The 26,111-nt window shown below is 35.3% G+C and overlaps 1 protein-coding gene across 1 annotated transcript in view; it reads right to left on the bottom strand.

Moving 5' to 3' along the window:
- The window catches only part of LOC149534923 (Prolyl oligopeptidase family protein), a 147,749-nt gene that overhangs the window by 94,707 nt on the left and 26,931 nt on the right, over positions 1-26,111 (bottom strand). The window contains exon 6 of the mRNA XM_089804285.1: positions 24,869-25,003. Coding sequence (XP_089660411.1) covers positions 24,869-25,003 — 135 coding nt within the window. The remainder of the gene's footprint in view (positions 1-24,868; positions 25,004-26,111) is intronic.

The following is a 26,111-nucleotide window of genomic DNA, read 5'->3' as shown; positions in this document are numbered from 1 at the left end:
GTAAAAGAGGGGTGAAGGGCTTGCCTGAGAAATATGAATGTTTGAAAGCATCCTATGAAGTCAAATTGCCTCACAACCTGCTTTGATTATTCCCTGAATTTCAGCTTCCGTTGAGGAAAGAGATGTGGCATGTTGCTTCTTACTAATCTAAGTGCTATTTCTATAAATGCTTTGAACTTTTGAAATAGAACAAACACCTTTGGTTTTTATGAACAAAAATACACATTTTTCAACTAAAATCATCAACAAAAGGTAAAAAACACCTGATCCTAGAAACAAAAGGAGTAGTCATTGGTCTACAGATGTCAACATGGACTAGTTGTAACACCTTATAAGCTCTCCAAGAGTTGTCTAGAACAGTGTGTGATGTTGCTTCCCAACCTGGCATCCTTTGTAAACTCCAAGGTTTTGGGTTTGAATCTTTGGTAGTCCAATGACAAGATCTTCCCAAACCAGGCCTATTCCAAAGTCTACTTAGTGACAACCACTTTAGAAAAGCAATTGAGAAGATAGACGATAGTGTGGCCTGCTTCAGCCCAAAATTTCTTGGGAATGCTCTAGTGTTCAACCCTAGAGTGGAGCATTTCAGTAATCATGTTGTTTCTACATTCAATGACATTGTTTTGTTGAGGTATGTAGGATGTTGTTACTTGGCACTTTATGCCATGTTGTTCACAAAAATGGGAGAATGCAGTGGAACAGAATTTGCCCCCATTGTCCATTCTAAGAGTAACAATATATTGACCAAACACCTTTTCTACAAATCCTTTGAACTTTTGAAATAAAACAAACACTTCTAGTTTTTATGAACAAAAATACACATTTTTCAATTGAAATCATCAACAAAAGGTAAAAAATACATGAACCCAGTAACAGAAGGGGTAGTCATTGGTCCACAGACATTTAGCATGGACCAATTGTAATACCTTAAAAGCTCTCCAAGAGTTGTCATCTAAAAACAATGTACGATGTTGCTTCCCATCCTAACATCCTCTGCAAACTCCACGGTTCTATATTTGAATCTCTAGTAGTCCAATGACAAGATCTTCCCAAACAAGTTGACAAAGATACCATTGATGCTAAAGTGTACTAAAAGAGGAGCGATGGGCTGCTAGAGCGAGCTCCTTAGAATCGCCAAAGTCGGCAAGTCTAAATAGACCAATGATACTACATTGATGTAAATTGAAGGTGAATGTCTCCAAATTTGACTAATGGAGAGAACATTAGGTTTCGTTCTTGGAACATAGTACACATCAAGAAAAATCAGTTTCCTTCCTCTAGTTTGAATTTGTATATTACCTCTTTCAGCAACAGTGTACTCTTCTCCAAAAATAACTAAATCTAAGAATGGTTGGAAATGAGTGAACCAATCCTAACAACGAATGAAGTGTCAGGAGGCAAATAAATAAATATACCACATAGAAGATTTTACATGAGTTGCAGGTCTTTTAGCTATGAAGGTGTAACAGGAAAATTCACCCTGCTCAGAGTGCTCCACAACATGTGCTTTAGGGTGTGAACTAGATTGTTTGGCATGAGCAACTAAGCATTTCCGACACTCCAACTTCATATGCCAAAAATTATGGCAATATTTGTAACAAACATTTTACTTCTTCGAGTCTTCTGAGGACTGAACAAATCACTTATGCTAACAAGACAGAGAGAGTTGGTGGTTGCCTGTGGATTTAGTTGAGAAGGCTTGGGCATTTAAGGCGAGGTGGTACCACTGCCAAGTTGTTTCTGGTGATCTTGTTAAAGCATCATATAGAGATCTGAAAACAAAACATTAGAATGAGTAGAAGCAATGTTGAGAGTTTCAACAAAGTGCTCCTAGTGTTACATCCCAAATTTTGACCTAATTTAAAATGTTCATATAGCTGTTGAGGTTCACATAAGGTAGTTGACAGTTAAATTTGTTATAATCCTGCGAAATGGTAAGATGGTTAGTTGCTATAGTTTCATATGAAGATAACAAGCTAGTTGATTATTTATCATAAATTCATGGAATTGAAAAGGCGGTTAGCCATTATGATTATTTATGATTAAATAACTTGTTATGGTAATATGATTTAACTGTGGAGAATTTCTTTGTAGGAAGCATGTCAAAGGGGTGGAAGCGTTGTCAGAAAATAATTGAGCACAGGAGCATCACCATCACTAGGCAAATGGGTATGAATCGTGAATCACCATGTTTGAGGACCTAGCGACTTGAACATCAGGATATAATTGATGGAACTGCATGAGCTATTAAATAAACAAGTTAAAACATTAATTGACTTAATTAAAATAGAATGTGTACCTCAAAGATTTTGATTGATCTTTCTCTATATTATTATAATATATACCTATGTATGTACACACAGATATAAAATAAAGTGACACCATAATATCATTTTCTTTGTAATAAAATGATGCCACCTCACAAATATATCTACATACATGTAGATAGATATAAACTATAATTATTTCCAATTTATAACTTTCAAATCTTTTTCCATCTTTTCATTCATTTTCTTACTTGAAAACCGATTGAATAGTTGGCACATTTATTTGGCATCCAAGAGCCAAGATATTCCTTTTATGTTACGGCTTCTTGGAAGCCAAGGAGACACATTACCTTTCTTTTTTAAGATATTATTATTTTCAAAGCATCTGACTTCTATATTTTCCAAGCATCCGACTTCTGTGTTCATCACCCATCTTCTTCCATATTATCGACCACATATTTCATAGCACCAATAACTTTGTTGTTATCAAATTGTAATCATTGCATTGTTCCTTTCCATGATTTCTTTATACTGTTATTCTGCCAAAAACGTAAGCTATTTTCATTCTAGGATTAGCGTTCGAGATCTTCACAGTCGAAAGTGAGGAAGGTTGCTGAGTGTCCAACAAGACCCCTTTCCTTTTCAAATTATTCCAGGTAGGGAGGGTCTTTCTCATTAGAGGTAGTGTGGGGATAAGTTATGGTCTGAAGTTGGGTGGTTAAACCCCTAACAATGTTTCCGCTCTCCACAAGATGGTAGATGTGCATCAGATAAAAATAAGCTATGCATTCAAATGTTTGTCGGAAACAAGTATTTTTACTTTTATGATGTATATTCAAGTAGAAGGTAAGATTAATTGAGTTGTATCATCGATACAGTTATTTCTTTAAATGAAAGCAACTCTTATTGTCAATATAATTGGCAACCATTTAGATCGATTGATCTTCCAACTATAAGTGGAATATATTTATTTGCGAGAGATAGATTTATCTGATGGATTGTTATTCAGTCTTTCATTTATAAGAATAATGATTATGAGCATATCTTCTAATCTTATGTTATTGCCACAGTTAAAAAATCAGAAGAAAAGAAATGATACAGTGGTATCTAATGCCCTAAATGATCCAATGGTAATTGATGCCCTAATTGATACAGTGGTATGTGATGTCCTAAATGATATAGTGGTATCAGATGCCCTAAATGATCCAATGGTAATTAATACAATGGTATATGAAGCTCTAAATGATACAGTGGTATCTAATGCCCTAAATGATCAAATGGTAATTGATGCCCTAATTGATACAATGGTATGTGATGCCCTAAATGATATAGTGGTATTTGATGGTAATCGTCAATTGATCCTAAGTGATATTTGTGGACTAATCTAGGTGATTGCAGAAGCATCCCTACATTGATTTTCGGTTTGAATTCCATGGTATGTAGATTTTAATTTCTATAGTAAATTCATTGATGGTGTTTTCAGATGTTAGTTATGAGTATTTCGTTTAAATGATTGTAATTGTTGATCTCATTCACATGAACATAACTGATATACCTATCTTCCTATGAAAATGAAGTAATAACTATATTTCTTTGATATGTTAGTTGTTAATTAAGACTCGGGAAAAGTGGATGTTACACATAGGAAGATAGAAGACTCTTCTAAGTGATTACCACCATGTTTTCTCCTTCCATTTTGCGTCCAATGGTTTCCAACTAATCTTGAATATCCTTGACATTATTGAGATGATCTAGTACGGATACCTGATCATTCATCATAATCAAGAAGAGCATTTTCTTCAAAAATAATGCATGGCTCTTATCCAAGGTTTATGCAAACCATTTAGATGACTTTGAATTTGTGCAATTGTTTTACCAACAAAAACCTATGGCACCTTATCATTGCTGACCAAAAGTTTGATGAGTACAACAACTTCTCGATTTTGCTCATCAAATTTACTCTGATCTTTGCCTTCAATATGCAGGACGAGTACTCTTGCCCAAAACAATGTTGTCAAGACATCTATATTTGAAGATTGTCATCATGTGTTGCTTCTAAGTATTTAGTTTTTGCCATTCAACTTTTTGACTAACTTCCAATAGAATGTTGGTCAAAAATACCCTTGCACACTTTCTAAGGAATGAAAAAATAGAAGATAATTTTTGATGTGTTGACTACAAAGGCAAGTACGGGCACAAATTTCAATGTGCATGTGTTGGCACAACATTTGAGGCACGAAAAATGACGCCACAAAATTCTAAAGACAACCTAGTTGAGGTTTTAGACAACTCACCAAGAATCTATAAATAATGCAATTTTAGTTGGCACAAAATTTGAGGCATAGAAAATGAGACAGGCAAAAAAAATTGAAGGCAACCCATCTAAGGGCTTGAAAACCCATCAAGAATCTAAAATCAGATTTTGGATCTGGCAAAAAAAAAAAATAGAGGGTGCTGGGAAAAACCTAACTAGCTGAAAATTTCTTCAAGAAATTACAGAATAATAGGTCATAGAACTAGGAAAACCCAAAACTCTTTACGTGAGAAATGCAAAAAGCCCAAAAAAATGGTCGTTTCTTAATACAAATTGGCCATAGAGAGTTGCAAAAGGAAAAATAGCCACCAAATGCAGGGTACAAGCTAGGAACTGACTACAAAGAGACAAAAATAGGATGCCAAAACGTGTTTTTGATGCAGACAGAGTTGTTGAGCACTAGAGAAGACAAGCCATGGGCTTGAGAAATTGATCAAAACTGGTTGTTTGACCCAAAACGATCTTTCCATGGACATGCGAGAGCCTTTAAGTCACAAAAAAAAGCATGAAAATGTTGTAGAGAAGGCGTTTGAACAGAAAACAAGCCAAAAATTGTCACACCAAAGACAAAAGTATCTCGTGACTAGAGAAAATGGGCCACAAAGAACAAAAAATGTGTAGACGATGGGGATAAATGAAGCCCCAAACTGAGAAAATGTTGCCCAGAAGAAGGAAAACAATGGTTGTTTTTGCACAAAGATGACAAAAAAATGGTCGAAAATCTAGAAGACATACAAAAATGTCCCCTTTTTGGGACATTAGAGAATCTAAAAGTTGACTCCATCAAATATTTAAAAAGTGGCAATTGGAGCTGAGAGCAAATTATTTAAAAGATGATTGAAGGTAACATGAATATAACTTAAAAACTCATGGATGACTAATTTGTAAACAAACATACCTGTTTGGAAAGCTGTTTAAACAAATGAAATTTTTGACTTATAACTACCAAACAACTTGTTTGACAAAGTACAACAATGTGGGAAACTGGAGATTTCCCAATATCCTTTTGGGCCCGTTTGGCCGTGGGCATAGGAATGGAGAATAGGCATGTAATATTGGGAATAGGAATGGCTATTCCAATAACAGCTTTTTTTGTAATGGGTATAAGCTCATTTTAGAGGGAAAATGGGAATACGTATTCCTATTCCCTATTCCAAGTGACAAACCAAACAGAAAATAAAAATCGTATTCCAATTTTTCTATTCCTATTCCATCAACCAAACGGGCCCTTTGGGAATATTACAGTTTCATATTTAAGTAATATATGCCCTAAACTTCCAATGCAGGCCAGGGATAACCATTGGTTACCTCTCCATAGTATTTTGTAATGCATAATTCTTGACCAACACAAATTGCAAACTTGTGTTAAACATTAAAGAAACCAATGAGGAATCATTTCACTGAAATAAGGCACACAAGGGTAGTTATTGCTAATCGATAGCAGACTTGTATCCTTCATAGCGCAAGTTGTGTAGAATTCTATTATCGGATTAGTAGAAAGGACAACCTTTAATTAATAGAAATTGGGAAAATAGAAAATATGAAAAGCAAGGTTTTCTCCATGGAATTTAATGACACTATTAATAATTAAGAGCTAAAAACTCTGCAAAAAGAAACCAAAATAGGAAATGTGCTCTATATAGTTGGATTGCAATTGGATTTCGTAGACTGTCATGATGGTCTTCTTTCAAAATTGGAAGAGTTGGATTCCTATTTATCCACAGTGGATCAGTCTAATTGAAGGCTTTTAAATTGGGTCGTGCAGCCTTCAATGGTTGTCTTAGTACAATCTTGGTTAATGAAGCATTTGTCTGAAGTTGTGAGACTAACAGTAGCTTCTTGTCTCGGTAAAATCATCAAAATAAAAGCTCCTATTACACCTTACAATGATAGCATTTTGAAAAAAAATTGCAGCTGATTGTGGACAGCCTAGTTGGACCGCATGATGACAAAGGCCCTACCTTTCCTAAGAGAGCTAAAATTTTGGAACTTATAGCAAAAACCAGATTTTTATCATCATGTTGGATCTCGGTTGTGAAGGAATGATTCTTCAGTTACTTCGTTGTTTTTATAGTGACTTTAGGAAACGTCGTCGTGACAATGTGAGAGCATCCATTAACCCTATCATGTCCCTAACCTTAGATGAGGATGATGAAGTATGTAAACAAATACAATCAGATATGTTGGCATTTTCAAGAGGTGAATAGAAAATCTCACTCACTGCTTATGAGCTCAAGGAGGAATTGATTGAGCATAAATTGAAAGGTTCCTGAATCACATGACTGACAGTGAGTTGATATCAATGGGCATACAAGTTGCAAGATATCAGAAAATAAGCAAGAACCAAATGAGGAAAGAGAAGATTTGTTTTACTTGCAAGCATACTTGGTCCCTTGGTTGCATTTGTGAGGATAACAAGAAGAGTCGACCCAAGAAATTCAAATAAGCATTGAGGAAGTTAAGAGTCCTTCAGTTCATAATAATACCCAAGCTTGTAAAGAGTTGGCTAATGGTAAGCGATACTCTGACCTCTTCGTGACTTAGAAGTTGTTATCAACGAGCATTTTGATGTTCCCAATGAAGGGAATGAATCTTTCCCTGATTATGAATCATTTGAAAATATTGACATAATAGAAGATGAGGCCAAGCATTTTGAAGTGGAGCAAAATAGTTTTAATGAAACTGAGAGTAGTACCTTCGATGATAAAATTTCTTCCAAGGGGCTGTTCAAAATTGTAAACATGAGCTAAACCATGTGGATTTTAAAGGGGATTATTTGAAGGACCTGATGGAGCGTACAATTTAATCTCCATTATTGATCATGATAATTGAAACATAAGGTTTGGAAGTTATAGAAACAGTCACTTTAGAAAGTTGTACTTCATTATTTGTTTCGAATCAATGCTGCCTCTAAGAAAGACATGCCAATACAGTCACAGGTTGGAAATGATGGATGAGGAACTACACACTTTAGCTGAGTGATCTATAGTATTCACTTATGGGTCTTTTTATCCAGGTAATACATAAAATTTATTCATGACAAGCAGCATATGAAGCATGGGGTGACGTCATCCTTGCAAAGTTCAGAATCTGCAGATGTATTAATTTGTAACAGCCTGCTAATATAATCTCCACCTTTTAAAGAGGAGTCACTAACAAATATTATAAACTGGAGAATAGAAGACGCATGACAATTAGTGTCACTCTTCACATTACAGGCAGAGCCGACAGGTCTGGAATGAAATATGGAAGCCCACACAAAAAAACACACAGAATAGAGCTGTTGCAACCTTGAAGACAAGAATGAAGGAATGATGTCACTTATGCAAAATAATCAAAACATTATACCATTGGAAGTTTTGAAGACAAGTGTTTCATTAAACCTATTGGACGATGAAGATACAATCATTAAATATTTATATTACATTAATACATTTGAAAGGTATTATGTAACAAAGATTGCCGACAAGAGAACCTTTAAAGCTCAAATATTATCAGGAGGTGCCTGCTTGCTAAGTGTCTGGAAATATTGCCAAACTTGGGGTACAAAACAGAGATCAGTCAAACTTGGATGCCGTCACTTGGAGCAATTTTAAAAATCAAGTGGCTTGCATTGGCATTGTGTTATAGAGTTCGTTTAGAAATTCTTTAAAGGATATGCTGCCAAATATTAAATCTAATCATTAAAAGGCTTGTGTTAATATTAGTAAAAGAAATTAAAAGGTGAATTACAATAGGTTTAATTATTTCCAAGAAGACGTGACTCTCAAATTTAAAAGCCACCAACCATACTTGAAATATAAATAGGGGGTATTCATTTGTAATGAGACAGATTTAACGCATTCGCATATTCTCAACAAGAAGCATTTTATAGCACCTATATGGAGCAATAAGGAGTTTAATATGACTTTGTAATATAAATTCAATTATTTAAATAAAGTCTTGTTTATTTTTAAATGGCATGAAGATTTAAACTACAGACGAATCGTCCTTGGTAATTATTTTTTGGAATTTTGTATACAATTTAAATGTTGGATAAGTGGACATGGTCATTTAGCATTTTAAATTTGATCATCATAGATATAGTGAAATATATAATTGTTTCTGTATTTGTGTCCAGTTTGTCTCCCTACCAAAGGAGTTAAAATTCAATCTAGACTAGTTTAAGATTGTGTAACATTTGGTCTGTTGCATCTTGATTATTTAATTGTTAGCAGTATAAGTGCATAGAACATTATAAGTCAAAAAAATCATAACTTCCTTCCAACAAGCATCAAATCACTTATTTGCAAATATTTTACAATCCATTCAATTCAAACACTCATCATTTAGTTTCAGCTTCATTGAGTTTAAGGACCTTGCCAGCTAGAGAAGTCCAAAGCTTAAATTTTCTTTAGAAAAGCTCTGAACCAAGTGACAAGGTTCACGGAGAAGGTCTACCCGCCTAGGTGTCGCGGAGCTTGAAGTGCAGGGGAATCAAGGTGATTCCTGTTCGTTGGCCAGAACTGATTGAGAAGTCCTATTGGAGAAATGGCAGGCTCTTAGATTTCCAATGTGCGGTCTTGGGAACCAACAGATTGGTGACTCTGCTGGGGAACTATCCATTGGATATTTTAGAAGTTTACCTACTTTGATTTACAAAAGATCTTGATAACTTTTACACACACCATTCAAGTCTACCAACAGATTTGCTCACAACAAGTGTTGTGAAGTTACCTAGAGTTTCAAATTTCGTAAGACCAGAATCAAAAGGTAGTTCTATCAGTTTGATTGGAAGCGTACTCTGCTAGAAGTAAAAACCCGGAAGATCAACAATTTCTCAAAAGAGGTGGCAACTCTATTTGAAAAAATTTCAATTGGTAACTCTGTTGAGGGAGAAGACTCAAAAGGAAGTGATTTGATCATTTACTATGGAGAACATGTACTATGATCAAGAAGCGGATCTATGTTACACCATGGAGGAAGAAGACATACACCCACTTGATGCCTTTTTCAATCTAGAAAGATATGAAGGTGAGACATCAGCACATGTGTTCGTAAGGATGTTGAATATTTTTCAGAAGGTACCTTCAAACATAATGCCTCCATGCAAGGAATTGATATGAAAGTTTCGTGAGTTGGGAATCTCGCCAAAAGATCTTGATTTGATGCTTCTCTTCCAAATATTGGATGGAAGTCCCAATTATATATCTCCTTTGGACCCATTTTTGAATTTAGAAAAGCAAGAAGATGAATCTGCAACACAATTCTTTATGAGGATGTTTGATGCTTATTGAGAAATACCTTCAGAATACAGATCTCCATCATCTGCTCTTCTCAACAAGATGCGAGAACTAGATCTCTTGTATGATCATTAGTTTCTTAACTTTCTCAAACTCATGGATAATGAACTAGTTGCAGAGGAAAACAAATGCAGAAGTAAAATAACATATGAGTCAAGTTTCAGCTTCAGCTTTAAATGGGGAAGAATCAGCCCATGATGATACTTATATACCTACAAATGATTGTGAATGTCAAAATGAGAAAGAGGATTCTCTGAGCGTGGAAGAGATTTCAGCCTTGTTAGATATAGAGTATCAAAAACATATTGAAAGAAATGGTCCAAATTTTTTCTCAAATCACCATGGTGAGCAAGGCGATGGATCAGTGCATTCTAAAGGGTTACTAGATGAAGGAGATGGTAATTCACAGGAATCATATAGCGAGGATGAAGTAGAACTGCATACAATGTATGAACATGGGGAAGTTTTAGAAGATAATGTTGATGAACACATTAGTCTTGTTGATGACACACTTGATGATACAAATGAAAGCTCTCGTGATAGTATGCCTCAATTTTCTATATTATCGAACCCATTGTTCAAAGAAGAAGTGATAGAAGATACATATGAATTCACTATATTCTCAAATCCATTGTTTGAAGAGGAGTTCCTATGCAGCCAAATCCATCAGCACCATGACGAAGATAGAAGGCCTGATGACAGCTTTGAAGATGATGAAACTCAAGATATGAATGAGGATGTGTATTTAGCAAATGATTCATGCACTAGTTCATCCTATGAGGAGGGGTTGTTAAACATGTAAAGGAGATACAAAATCAGATATGTGTGAAGAGGAGATAGCATTGAAGCACGGAGCTGAAAATTTCCAAAGTATCCTAGCTGATCAAACTCTTGGTGAAAGGGAAAATGTACTTCTAGAAGATAAGCCCTTCTCAAAGCCTTATTGTGAAGAGAAACAATATTTGAAGTATGGGGCAGATTGTGCAGAGAAGGGCATTCAAGGAGATGTTTGTGCAATTGATCAAATACATGACTATGGGGATCTTCTATTCAGCAAAGACCACATTGCATCTCATGATCTCTCAAAGGCAAGTATGATAGATACCAAAGACTTCATTGATGAAATGGACCCAATGAATATTCTTCATGAGGATGGCACACCTACTACAAGTTTGATGTTTAGGTAGTAGACTGAAATGATGAAAGGAAAGCATATCATGATCAGAAGAAATAAGGTGTTACATGATCAAAATCAAATGTTTGATAGAGGGAAGAATCTGTGTTCATTTTGGGGGGCTTGGCGCCAACCAATTTCACCTTGCATCATGTCAAGCATGGATGCTCAGTCTGCTCCTCTAGAGATAGCTAGAGTCTCATTATGCCCACAAGGGGCATATGTGCCCAACAAGATCCACTGATGGAGCTTAAAATTTAATCTCCATTATTGATCATGATAATTGAAACATAAGGTTTGGAAGTTATAGAAACAGTCACTTTAGAAAGTTGTACTTCATTATTTTGTTTCAAATCAATGCTGCCTTTAAGAAAGGCATGCCAATATAGTCACAGGTTGGAAATGATGGATGAGGAACTACACACTTTAGCTGAGTGATCTATAGTATTCACTTATAATACTTTTTATCCAGGTAATACTTAAAATTTATTCATGACAAGCAACATATGAAGCATGGGGTGACATCATCCTTGCAAAGTTCAGAATTTGCAGACATATTAATTTGTAACAACCTGCTAATATAATCTCCACCTTTTAAAGAGGAGTCACCAACAAATAATATAAACTGGAGAATCGACGCATGACAGTTAGTGTCGCTCTTCACATTATAGGCAGAGCTGACAGGTCTGGAATGAAATATGGAAGCCCACACAAAAAAATACACAGAATAGAGCCTTCACAGCCTCGAAGACGAGTATGAAGGAATGATGTCGCTTATGCAAAATAATCAAAACATTATACCATCGGGAGTTTTGAAGACAAGTGTTTCATTAAACCTATTGGACAATGAAGATACAATCATTAAATATTCATATTACATTAATACATTTGAAAGGTATTATGTAACAAAGATTGCCGACAAGAGAACTTTTAAAGCTCAAATATTATCGGGAGGTGCATGCTTGCTAAGTGTCTGGAAATATCGCCAAACTTGGGATACAAAACAGAGACCAATCAAAGTTGGATGTCGTCATTTGGAGCAATTTTAAAAATCAAGTGGCTTGCATTGGTATTGCGTATAGAGTTCATTTAGAAATTCTTTAAAGGATATGCCGCAAATATTAAATCTAATCATTAAAAGGCTAATATTGTAAAAGAAATTAAAAGGTGAATTACAATAGGTTCGATTATTTCCAAGAAGATGTGACTCTCAAATTTAAAAGTCATCACCCATAACTTGAAATATAAATAGGGGGTATTCATTTGTAACGAAACAGATTTATCATATTCACATATTCTCAACAAGAAGCATTTTATATTACCTGTGCGGAGGAATAAGGAGTTTAATATGACTTTGTAATATAAATTCAATTATTTAAATAAAGTCTTTTGTTTAATTTTAAATGGCATAGAGATTTAAACTGCAGATGAATCATTCTTTGTAATTATTTTTTAGAATTTTATACACAATTTAAATGTCGGATAAGTGGGCATGGTCATTTAACATTTTAAATTTGATCATCATAGATATAGTGAAATATATAATTGTTTTTGTATCTGTGTCCAGTTGTCTTCCTACCAGAGGAGTTAAAGTTCAATCTGGAATAATTTAAGATTGTGTAACATCTGGTCCGTCGGATCTTGATTATTTAATTGTTAGTAGTATAAGTGCGTAGAACATTATAAAGTTGTACATGAAAATTCACTAAAGTTGACTCTAATGCCCGAATGAGCAAAAGCACTGGTCTTTCTATTATTGACGTCAAAAAATCTATAACTTCCTTCCTACAAGTATCAAATCACTTATTTACAAATATTTTACAATCCATTCAATTCAAACACTCAGCATTCAGTTTCAGTTTCATCGAGTTCAAGGACCTTGCCAGCTAGAGAACTCCAAAGTTTAAATTCGCTTTGGAAAAGCTCTGAACTAAGTGACCAAGTTTGAGGAGAAGGTCTACCCACCTAGGTGTAGCAGACCTAAAGTGCAGGGTAATCAAAGTGATTCCCATTCGTTGGCAAAACTGATTGAGAAGTCCTATCGGAGAAGTGGCAAACTCTTTGATTTCCAATCTGCAGTTTTGGGAACCAATAGGACCAATCAGAAATTTCCTTTCTAGATGAGGAATTTGGAGCATTTAATTTGGAAGAAAAGCTAAGAGTCTCAGATGGCTTAGCTGTTGCAACCTTAGTGCACTTTGATAATACCGATAAAAACATTGAAAGCTTTGTGGGAAGTTCAAATTGAGGAAAGGAAAAAGGGAATGGTGAATGGAAGCATGGTGCGTACCTTCTCACAATCAAAAAGGCATTCATAAAGATGAAATCAGATAATTTGGAACTGCTCAAAGATAGAGATATAGCCATCAAGTTTGCAAATGATAAAGAGGAGGTAGATTAACTTTGACTTCAACTGAGTATGGCACATTATTCATCGTACAAGGCTGAAAATCACATTTCTATGGAAGCCACTCACAAGGAAGATGATCTGAATTCAAAAGCCAATAAGATCATACAAATGGTTGAAAGGATCAACACCATTTGTGAAATTGAAAGTGGGCATAGCATTTTCACCTTTCCCTATTCTAATGAAACACATTATGCTAAAGAAGATCAAAAAGACCAGCAAGAAGTGGAACTCTAAGAGCTTTGATGATGTATCTATGATGCTCCATTATGCAGCCATGAAAGAGTTGATATAACAGATTCCATGGGCAGCTTTCAAGGTAGTTTCACTCAAGAGACTAAGATGATCACAAGCCTTCCAAAGTTAAAAGAAGTTGTGCTTGTGAGGGATGAAGACATGACAAAAGGAAATCACAAAATTTCTGATTTTTGCAACAGCAGTCTAATGCCTTCACAATATCATGAAGTAACAATCTTTCCACACAAGAATGAGAACAAATTAAGTGAAATTAGTTCTGAAATTTCACCTGATGGCAGCCATTTCATTGGTGAAGAGGATGGTTCGATTGATGACTCATGTAGTGAATCAGGGTATCTAGAGTTTCCGTTGATGCATAATGAAAGTTCCTACAGCTCATCTATAGATTTATCACTTAGTTCATATGACATGGCAGCGGTTTACTTATTGGTTGGTGATTTTCTCTTCATCCATACTTCAGTTGTTACTGGCTGCCCTGTGTGGTCTACTATTACATTTTCAGATTTAGTTTGCCCTACAGGAGTTATTGAGTCGCATGGGCATTTGTAGAGACATGACCATGTGTGATTTCTTCCATATACATGAGAATAGTGACATCTTCAGCATCATACTTAATGCTAGTATATCTTATAGCAGCGACATTTGGATTTCTATTGGTTTGCTTCTTGTGCATATTAGAGGTGTGTTTGGCATCTGTTGGTTGGATCATTCATTCAAATGGTTGTTACAAGAAGATGGTAGGGCAATACACATCTATTTCTCCCAAGATCGGACAGTTAGACTAATTTGGGATCCAAGAGTTGACAAGTTGAGTGCTTTGCATTCTGTGGGTTATGATGAGCTGCTTCACTGTTTGAGGCTTGGTGTGGCTATGTTCATAGTAATGCAACAAATAGGTGAAGTTGTGTCTTTTAGGTTGAGATTTGTTGAAGTATAGCATCAGTCAAAGTGATATACTCATTACATTGGGTATTTGTATTCATGATTTATATGAACATTGTTTTATGTCTCATATTACTAATAAGAATATATATGTGTGTACGTGTGTGTGTGTGTGTGTGTGTGTGTGTGTGTGTATGTCTATGACTTACATAAGCTACGGGACATGACTTTGTTGTAGCCTCTGTTGGATTGATTTTATTAAAGCTACCTCATTGATGATAAATTGTCCTTAAGATAAGTATCCTATATATATAATATATATTATATATGTAATATAATATATATTACATATTATGCAATATATATCTTATATATATAATGTGTATTATATATATTATGCATTATCTATTATTATATAATAATATAATAATATTATATTATATTATATATATGGTTAATATATTAATATTATATATATGCTAAAGGTGAGTTATACATATAGTTATTTATAAACTAAATGGTGATTAACTATAGAGACATGTCTCCTCTCATATTCATATGAGATCCAAATCTACATTTGGAAATCATCAATTACAATGGCAATGATTATACATTTGCAGAAACGATCTTAGTTACTTTAACAGGATCTAGGAATCTTATTGATAGATGAGTTGTATCCTAACGTTAGGCTTCACAGTGTAGCATGTCCTGATTTCAGCGATTCCAGAATGAGCTATAGAGCAGCTTGCAGACTAATATGGGATCTTGGTATTGGTCTAAAGATTAATGATTGCTTGAGGACAAGTAATCTCAATGAGGGAGGGTTGTAATGTCCCTTTTTTGGGACATTAGATAATTTAAAAGTCCAATCCATCAAATATTTAAAAGGTGACTTTTGGGGCTAACTGCAAATTATTTAAACGGTTATTTTCAAGGTTGCACGGCAACGGGGGTACTGGGTACTTAGGGTACGAGTACAGCTATTTTCCAAAATAGGGGATGAGTGTATTTGGGTATGTCAAACTTTTTTTAAATTATAATTTAAAATTTTATAGAAAATTTGAAATTATGAGTCATGACAATGATTTTTCAAAACAAGAACAGTGCTAAAGTTTGCAAATGTAATGTATTGTTTTCAGTTTCAGATTTTCTATATGTTTTTAATAATAATATATGATAAACATTTAGATGCATAATAGAGAAGGCAGACTTTAAATATGAATAAAATCATAAATCATATAACAATGGCATATTGCAAATGATAAACTTCTGACTTGAACGGAGATAACGTTTATTGTTAATCAATATTGTATCAAAGTTTCAAACTGATTACGTATTGAATTAAGCTTGATAAACAACAAGCTGATACGTAAACAAAAACTGAAAAAAAATCCAAAATTAGTTAAGGTCCTTAGCTATGCTACCCTCACTGAGTACCCACGGTACTTGGGGTACATGTTCCCACTACTTGGGTGCGTGGGTACAAGTACCAAGGCAGTGGGTACAATTAACCATGCAACCTAGGTTATTTTAAATTAAAAATGGAAAAAGGTGACAAAAGGAGAAGAGGACGAAAGACAAAAAAGTGGAAACTAAAGAGTCACAGCTTGGTGCATTGAAAGGGGAAGGGAGACTCATTTTGGCATGCTTGGACATTGGATTTGATTTCTGATTTATCTTGGATAAATTGAGGAAGCTTCAACTTCTATTCAAGATCCTGAGGATGGAAACCTTCAAGCTCTTCTTGGTGAATCGGAGGCAAACCCAGTTCAACTTGTGGTGGATTCGAGACGGAGTTCACATTGTGCATACTAGTTCTTTCTTAGTATTTTCCAATCTGATTGTGCTATTGTATTTAAGATTGGATTTTGGTGTTATGCTATTGTATTGCTGATCATTATAATACAATAACTTTGAGTATTTAAATCTGAAAATATTTCGTATTTTGTTGGTTTTAAACTTGAAATTGTGCATGCATTTGTGGTTTGACAATTCTGGAAATTATTTTTAAGGAATCTGATTAAGTATCCTGGGTGTGATATTACAATGGATGACACCTTAGAATTTGGAAATATATATATATAATTTAAGAAATAATAATAAACCCGCTTTGATACCATATAAGACAGATATTTGGTAAAATATTGAACGACTCGTTTACTAAAAACAGATTGTTCTTATAAAATTTACAAAAACTTGTTTCCAAAAGGAAACATACATGTAATAAAAAGAATCTATTATACATGTTTACAGTATCTAGAAGAGACCATTAAAAATAGAAATAATCTAACTTAGGAGATATTATTTTAATATGTGGCAAGCGCAATACATAAGATACTAATATATATACACAGCCCATTACTTAATTAGTTACTAATGCTGTTAAAAAAATAGGGATGGAGTAAAATCTTTCAATGTAGGAAGAAAGTCCCAAGATGGGTAAGGACATATATTACAAAACCTTAAGGGTCCGTTTGGTAGCTAGAATTAGAATGGAATTGGCATTCGGAATTCTAAAAAAATTCTAATCCATTGTTTGGGTCCGCCCAATCGGAATTGGAATTGAAAAAAAGTGGAATCCGGTATCCCCATTTGACCCCCAAAACAAGGATTCCAAATTCCTTCAAATACTTGTTATTTGGAATTCCCGTTTTAATTCCCATTTTAAATCCCATTTTTTGAAAATGCGGATTTCAACTAAAGTAAAATTTGATTGGGTTTGACTTCTGGATGCCCATTTGGGGGCACTTTTTTTTGCACTAATTTTTGAAATTTAATTTTTTTAAATGGTGGGAAAAATTTTCGCTATTACTTGCTCATATATTTGCCACTGTTGAGTAATTTATCAGGCTTTTTCCGCCTGATCCGCCTCAGTAGTTACTGCAAAAAAGTTTGGTGAAATAACTTTTTCACATACATTGTTTCTCATTAAATGAATTGTATGCAGGACAAAAACAATCTACTCTATTGATTTTTTTCTGGCGTAAAAGTGTTTCCAAGTAAGATTTCATAAAAATTTAATATAAAAATTTAGACTTTGCCCCTGTGAGTTTGAATGTTGTGATGATCAAATTTTTTATTGGATCTCTACAAATATATATATTTTTAATGGGATGTTTCCGACTCTTATTTCATCAATTCTTGTGATTCGGATTCATTCACCGAGACTTGAACAATATACATATTTCATATCAGTAATTATGTGAATTATAATCAATGGTATTTTTTTTTATAGAGCAAGAGTCATAAAAGTTTTAGTATCCATTAGTACAATCTCATCCTCATCCGTTATGATAATGTTTACTTTCAACATGACTTAATCTTTTTATACTTGTTAAAAATGTTTGGACTTCAACAAACCAAATAAGTATTGAATTTTTTTGCATGATGATAATGCTACAGCTGGATGATAATATTTTGCATGTTATTTTGGCTAGTATTCCAATTCCACAATGTGCAACCAAACGGAGGAAATTTGTATTCTCACAATGAATTCTTGGTCAACCAAACAGTCCCAAATTGGATTCCCTGATCATAATCTGGATTCCAAGTTCTAGAATCCCAAAGCCAGCATTCCAAATGCCAATGCTTAATTTATATTCCAGCAACCAAACGGGCCCTAAGGGAGAAGTCTCAAGATAGGTATAAGTATTTTGTAAGCCTTAAGGTAGCCTACATGTAGCTTAGTGTTGAAGTGCCATAAAGACAATAAATCACCATCCTTCTTAGGGTTGATGTTTAGGAGGATAATAAGGAATTAAAGCTTAATATGTAATATGAATCAGTAATTGTTTCTTAACTTAATCTTATTTATCCATAGTGATATAGATTAATCATTGGGAATTAGTAGCCTCCTAGTAGGTATCATTACAAACTGCCATCCCCAAGCGCAATCCAAACCCTAGTTTGGAATTATAGGGTAAAACAGGTAAGGTCCTAGTTAGGGACATTACAGTCTCTTGAGTATTTTAATTCTTAAAAAGGGACATAGCATTAAGCTCACTCATGAATATCTATGCTAAACATAGAACTTAAAAGAAAGAGAAATATTTTGTAGAGGAATATTCAATAGTTGTACTATCAACAGATTAGAAAGAAAACTGCTTTCAAAACATTCCATGAGAAGAAGAGTTCATTTCAAAGAAAAAGTTTCAAGTGATATGTTTCTTCTTTGCAACTTATTGAAGGTGTTGAACCTATTCAAAATTTTCCTAAAAAATCATTTAACAAGTCAAAGGTCTTTCATTTTCCATCTAGTAAGGTAATGAAAGTCATGTTTATAAGCTCTAATAAATGTCTTTGTGCATGTAATAGAAGAAGCTTCTAAATTTATCGAATTAGACAAGGATCAAAGCTTTCATATGAAAGAAATACAAAAAATATATCCTTGCAACAAGAACTAATAGGGACATTGCTTACTAAGTTATCGCAACCTTTGTATTAAACTCTATCCTTGACAGCCTCCATTGTAAATTGTTTTTAGTCAGTAAAGTTTATCTTGCCGCAGAGAAGTTGAGTCACTACACTACACCATCCTCTATGGTTATCTTCTACCAGTAATTAAGATATATGATTTGTGATTAAGTCTGAAAACGATCTCGGCCCGAGGGTGATATTTTTCTGAAGGACTATAATGTCCCCAAGGCAATCTTGGCCCGAAGGCGATCTCTGTTTGAAGGCTATTTTGGCCCGAAGGTAACCTTGGTTGAAGGCTATCTTAGTCCGAAGGCAATCTTAATCCGAAAGGGGATCTCGGTCCGAATGCGAAGACTATCCTGGTTCGAAGGCAACCTCAGTCCGAAAGGGATCTTCGTCTGAAGGCAATCTTGGCCGAAGGGTATCTCTATCTCAAGGGGATCTCAATCTAAAGGCAATCTCGGTTCAAAGGGGGGAAGGGATCTCGTTCCAAAGGTGAAGGCCATCTCAATCTGAAGGCAACCTTGATCCGAAGGCAATCTCAATCCAAAGGCGAAAGCTATCTCAATCCGAAGGCAACCTCGATCTGAAAGGGATCTTCATTTGAAGAATATCTTGGTCGAAGGTTATCTCAATCCAAAGGAGATCTCAGTTCAAAGGCAATCTAGAAATGACCATAGGTGTAAGTTCAGGAAATGAAGATTGAGATGCCCAAAACAAATGCACACTATTAATTGGATGCCCAATATAAACAAGATATTCACCAACAAAGATATTCACCGAGGAAAAGGAATGTATGCAAACTATCACTGAACATGGAATTTATATTAGCAGACAAAGATGGTGCTCCAAATGTGCCAAATTCGAAGCAAAGTAATATAGAGAATCGAAATATGGTGAGGGTTGAATCCCACCAAAACCGTAACAGCCAAGTAGGGAAGATCTTCAACTTCTAAGATGGTGAACAATATTGAGCTCCAACAAGAATTCGCAGTACAATAAAATAATCCAAAATCACATACCTACAACAACTAACTCGATGGACATACATGCCCCGTCAGCAAAAAAATCCCAAGGGAGAAACAACGCGCTGACACATTACACGACAAACACCTACACCAACAGAAAATTAAAGATGGGCCTAAGATATATATAAATCAATCGGGACCCCAAATAAAGTTTTTATTTTATTTTATCCAATGAGTGGGATACTACAATCGTCCCGTCCCAATAATTGCTTGTCCTCAAGCAATTGTAAATCCAATTTTGGAAAACCTTTTGCAATCAGCTTCTTCAATTTGGAATCAAGCACCAAGTAGATCTTATTGCCATGGTAAATGATATCATCAATCACTTTGTATCTTCATCATGTAATAGTCATCCATCAGCTGACATGCAAAAGTGTTCTTGGAGTACTTGACCAACAGATGGGCACGCCAATCATCCAAGGAATGGGGTAAAGTGTTGACTGTCATGTTTTTAGGTAAAGTGTTGACTATCATGTTTTTACTTGCCACCGCAGTGTCGAAGTTATATCCTAGGATCATATTTTGTTTGAAAAAAGGCCTCCATCTTCTTGATTGTGACTTCCCTCGGTCCTCTATTTGACATTCCTCTTAAAAAAACCTTCTTGTCATCCATCTTGAATGAAAAGTCCATCCTCTTGAAGCTTTGGTTATACTGATCAACAATCACTAGATGCCCAATATGATGTTAATTTCAGCCAAATCTATGAAAAAGAAATCATTTGTAAAGGTATAGTTTCCCATGGCAATGTTGAGTCGTAGAAAAACGTGAATGCAGGGTAACAAGGTCCCTTTGGCAACCTTAACCTCAAATCCTCCATTCTCTACTACATGCAAGGCCTTACTAGCAACCAATGAAGAATTGATGAAATTGAGTGTAGCGCCACTATCAATCATGATTGACTCATTTTCCATGAAGTGTGATGAACCCTGAAGATACTACTAGCCATTGTAGTCAGGGTAGCGATTGAGCCCCCATTTTGTATGAGTGCATTTATTCTCTCTACCTGGTTAGTTTCTTCACCAGTTATTCTAGATACTTGACCTTCCTCATCATCAAGAAACACCTCAATGTAATGAATCTTCCCCTTCCCAAGACAATGGTGACCCAGTCCCCATGGCTCATTGCAAATGAAACAAAGCTTTCTCCTTCGGAGCTCTTACCGAGAGTCTTCATCGAACGGAGGCTTTTTCTGAATTATCTCCTTGTCTTTGTCTTCCTCTGGGAGAGGTGTTGGAGTAGCTATGTAAGTTTTAAAGGAAGATGCAGCCATGTCACACACCTTCTTAATAGCTTCGTTGAGTGTGCACGGATTGAACCCTTTGATCCAACCTCTCAAGGGTTCCCTCAACACATCCATGAATAACACGATGTAATGTCTCTCAAAAATGTCTGTGACAAGTACTGATAGCCTTTAGGACTCTGTGATGCAATTGTCTACCGTACATGTTTGCCTTAGCTACGCAAGATCTTTGAATTTTAGTTCAAGATCCTTCCCATTGAAACGGTTGATGAGCCTCTCAGTAAACTCGGCGTAAGAGGTCACTTGGTCATGGCCGAGAGTAAACAATCTGTGGTGCCACCATTCATGCGCCACTCCTTCTAGATGGAGTGTTGCGAACTTGATTGCTTCCTCTTTGGGCATCAGGTTGAGCTGAAAATAGGTTTTTGTCTTCAAAACCCATGTTTATGAAGTGATGGCTCCGGATCCATCAAATGGTGATACATTTACTTTTACCAATCTTTTTCTTGAGATCATCATTAAAATAACTACAATTTTCCCCACCTAAATATCTCATTCTTAGATCAACATAGTCTTAGTAGGATATATTTGTTGGAAGCATGAATGCTGATGATACTTCTATGGGGGAGTATTGTAGAGAAATGATTAGATCATTATCATGATGATATGTTACATTCATGACTGTGTTTGTCATTGATGTCAACATAGCAATTTTCTGTGGTATTTAACATAAGAACAACGGTAAAGATCAAGTTGTTACGGATGGATTGTTGAGAATTTTCACTAGTGAGGTTAAAGAGAGATACTACAAAGTGTCTAGTATATGCAGCTAACCTTGGAAGCAAAAGATATTAAGTCTGGAAGAAGTTATGCAAGTTTTGATGAAGACTATTTTGAGATAGAGTTTACAGAAGCATGTTCTACTAAACTTGTTATATCTCTTAGCAGAGTTGCTATTTTGAGAAGCAAGGTTAAAGGCATGTAGAAGACATGTTGGTGATGACGTGGCTAAGCTCACTCGTCATAATATTACACATATGGAAAGTTATTCAAGTTACAAAGTGATTGATTGATGTTATTGCTAAGTATAATGTGTTCTTAATGAGGTCCTATAATAATTAATTGAGGTGTAATATCCGACTCAGGGAATTGTTTTATGGATTTGGTATAAAGGAAGGATATTTTCCTTTGTTATGTATGAATGTATGAACAATTGCATGAAGCACGAAGAGCGGAATAGAAGAGAAACAAGTTGATATGCGAGGATAAGTAGAGCAGAGTGAAGTTGGAGAGAACTTCGTTGCCGAGGTTTTATTCTGAGATCCGAGGTTTGATATTTGGATCCGAGGTTCGTAACTTGGTCCACAAGGTTTGACAGTGATTGGTCCAATTGACAGGACAGAGGAAAGAGGTTAAAGCACAGTACGAACAATTATTCTACAAGGAATAGTTGAGAGATCAGTTGCACAGTGAAGTTTAGTGGTCTTGCCCCAGAAGTTGTTTAGACAGTGGGTCCTTTTGCCTTCTACAACTTCTAACAGGGTTGGCACAACTCCTAATAGGGATTCAAAGTCTCCTAACAGGGACTCTTATGTACTTAATATGTTTATAGACTCCTAACAGAGTCCATCCTCTAACAAGGAATATATATATCAGTATATCTTTGTGGGCATCATTCCCATCGGGGTTTCCCTCTGATCAAGGGCTTCCCTAGTTAACAATTCTGGTGTAATTGTGTATGTGCATCTTGTTATGGTTGTTGTTTACTTTGGTTGCATGGTTTAGGTTAATTAAGGTTGATAAATGTTTTAATTGAATAACTGATTCACCCCCCCTCTCAGTTATCTTGGTGGACTATTATTTCTAACAATACCACCATACATGTTCATGTTCCTCCAATCTTCTCGAAGGTGTTCTTGCATTTCCTAGAAAGTGAACTCTCTTTGCGCGGTGTTTCCGTCCTTGGAGGTAAATTGGTATCGAAGGTCAAAAGTGAGAGGGTTGAGGGTTTGTCCTTCTCGTAACAGAGTTGTCACTATACCCATTTTGTTCTCCCATTGCCAATTTTTGTAATGTTTTCTGCATAAGCCTTTAATTTTTGTTGATCTGTATTTGGTTTCTATTGAACTTTCTTAAAAGATTCATGAGTTTTATTACAAGATCCTGTGGATCCCTCATTCTACCAACAAAGTGATCTCGCCTTCTCCTTCAGGTGTAAACTTGCATTCACTTCCACAGGCTGGTAGAATCATTGGCTCTAATACCATTGTAATGTCCTGAAGGTGATCTCTGTCTAAAGTCAATCTCTGCCCAAAGGCAACCTTGACCGAAGGCGATCTCAGTCCGAAGGAAATCTTGGTCAAAAGGTATCTTAGTCCGAAGGAGATCTTAGAACCAAAGCAATCTCGGTCCAATGCGGATCTTGGTCCGAAGGCAATCTCAATCCGAAGGGAATCTTGGTCTGAAGGCAACCTTGATCCAAAGGGGATCTTCGTCCGAAGACAATCTTGACTGAAGGGTATCTCAGTCCGAAGGGGATCTTAGTCTGAAGGCAATCTAGAAATAACCATAGGTGTAGGTTAAAAAAATGAAGATTGAGATGCCCAATATAAACAAGATATTCACCAACAAAGATATTAGCAGACAAAGATGGTGCTCCAAATGTGCCAGATCTGAAGCAAAGTAATATAGAGAATCGGAATCGAGTAAGGGTTGAATCCCACCGAAACTGTAATAGCCAAGTAGGAAAGTTCTTTCACTTTTGAAATAGTGAACAATATTGTACTCCAACAAGAATTCGTGGTACAATAAAATAATCCAAAATCACATACCTACAACAACTAACCCAATGGGGACTGTTTGGTTGTGTGCTGGTCTAGTGTTGGTTGCCAGTAGGTTTTTTATGGTTGTTCCACCACTGTTGTAAAGGGCCAGCCCCCTAGTTTTTGGCTGCTTTTTTATCAAAAATAACTAACCCAATGGACATTTATACCCCGTCGGAGGAAAACTCCCAAAGTAGAAACAATGTGCCAACACGACACAACAAACACCTAAGCCTACGAAAAATTAAAGATGGGCCCGAGATATACATAAATCAAATCGGGACCCAAAATAAAGTTATTATTTTATTTTATTTAATGACGGGGAAATTACAGGTTTCTCATGTAGGGGCTACATGTTTCAAATCAATGAATCAGTAAACCAACCACCTGAATACTTGGTGAGTCAAGAATTTGTACCAAATGCATCTTATGAGTTGCCAACAATTAGAAGAATGATGACTTGCTGACTATTTACACTCATTGATCCCTAAATTATACATGCAAACGTAAATGATGCAATAAGTTATTCAAATCTGTGGAACAATTTCATCTGTAAACTCTGGTATTCCAAAACAATGAATGCATTCCTACTGTTTGTACAAATTTCAGACATTTTAAATTTAGAAAAATCAATATCGGCTGAATATACATTGCTTCAAAATACCAGGCAGTGGAACATTCAGTGCTCAAATTCCAAAGTCGACATCTACCTTCACGTTAAACACTAACGTACGTATAGGACTTTAACATCTGTAAATCAATAGCCAAGATTAGTACCCTCAAATCAGAAGGTAATGGCAACTCCACAGAGCAAACTGCAGGTATTCGTCCTTTTTGGAGAGTAAGAACCAAATGCTTGGCAAAAAAATCAATATCCTCAATCTTCATATTGGGCTCATCAATAAAGACATTCTGCAACCAACAAGAGAACACAACTCAAGAAGTAAATCTAGATGGAAAGAAACCACAACACTGAAAAATGAAGGAACTGAAGATATGAATAAAATGGGGTAGCAGCCCCATCATACCAAAAAAATGAGTTTTATTGTTGCCAAGTCTTAACTTCTCTTAAGAAAAGAAGAAATCTCAGTACTATTTTATGAAATGATACAATATTGCAAACCACAATGATTCTTCTAAAGCCAATGCTTCAAATACTACCTATTTCTAACTATTTTCAAACTTAATCGCCAGAGGGAGCCTATTAGCAGCTTGACATATTCAAATGTGAAAATTGTCTGTCTGTAGCAGAAAAGATAATGTAATAAACAGGAAATCTGGTGTTAAAAGAATAAAATGATCCTATGTGAGAACAGAAAATAAATAATGAAGGATATTTGTATAAGTAAAGCATATGCAGAGACTGCCTGTTAAGTAAAAACTCAAGAAGTAAATGTAGGTGGAAAGAAACCACAACACTGAAAAATCCAGGAACTGAAGATATGAATAAAATGGGGTAGCAGCCCAATCATATTATAAAAATGAGTTTTATTGTTGCCAAGTCTTAAATTCTCTTAAGCAAATAAGAAATCTTAGTACTATTTTATGGAATGATACAACATTGCAAACCATAATGATTCTTCTAAAGCCAATGCTTCAAATACTACCTATTTCTAACTATTTTCAAACTTAATCACCAGAGAGGGCCTATTAGCAGCTTGACATATTCAAATGTGAAAATTGTCTGTCTGCCTAGCAGAAAAGATCATGTAATAAACAGAAAATCTGGTGTTAGAAGAATAATATGATCCTATGTGAGAACGGAAAATAAATAATGAAGGACATTTGTATAAGTAAAGCACATGCAGAAACTGTCTGCCAGGAAAAACCCCATACCCTAAAAAACATCTGATTATGATTACAATAAGTGTTCCACTACAAAAAAAATTGTAGAATAAATTAAATTTTGTATGGATTCCTTGGTTAAGCTAACTAAGCAGGTTGAATTTGAGCACAACCATTTCTGTATCAATTTCAATACCATGTTCTGCAAACGAGCAAGGATTGCTGCAACTTTAAA

This window comes from Cupressus sempervirens, chromosome 10 (genome assembly GCF_028749045.1).
Source record: "Cupressus sempervirens isolate cs-2001-9-10 chromosome 10, ASM2874904v1, whole genome shotgun sequence".
NCBI classification, from domain to species: Eukaryota; Viridiplantae; Streptophyta; class Pinopsida; order Cupressales; family Cupressaceae; genus Cupressus; species Cupressus sempervirens.
This window is presented reverse-complemented; position numbering and strand designations above follow the sequence as displayed.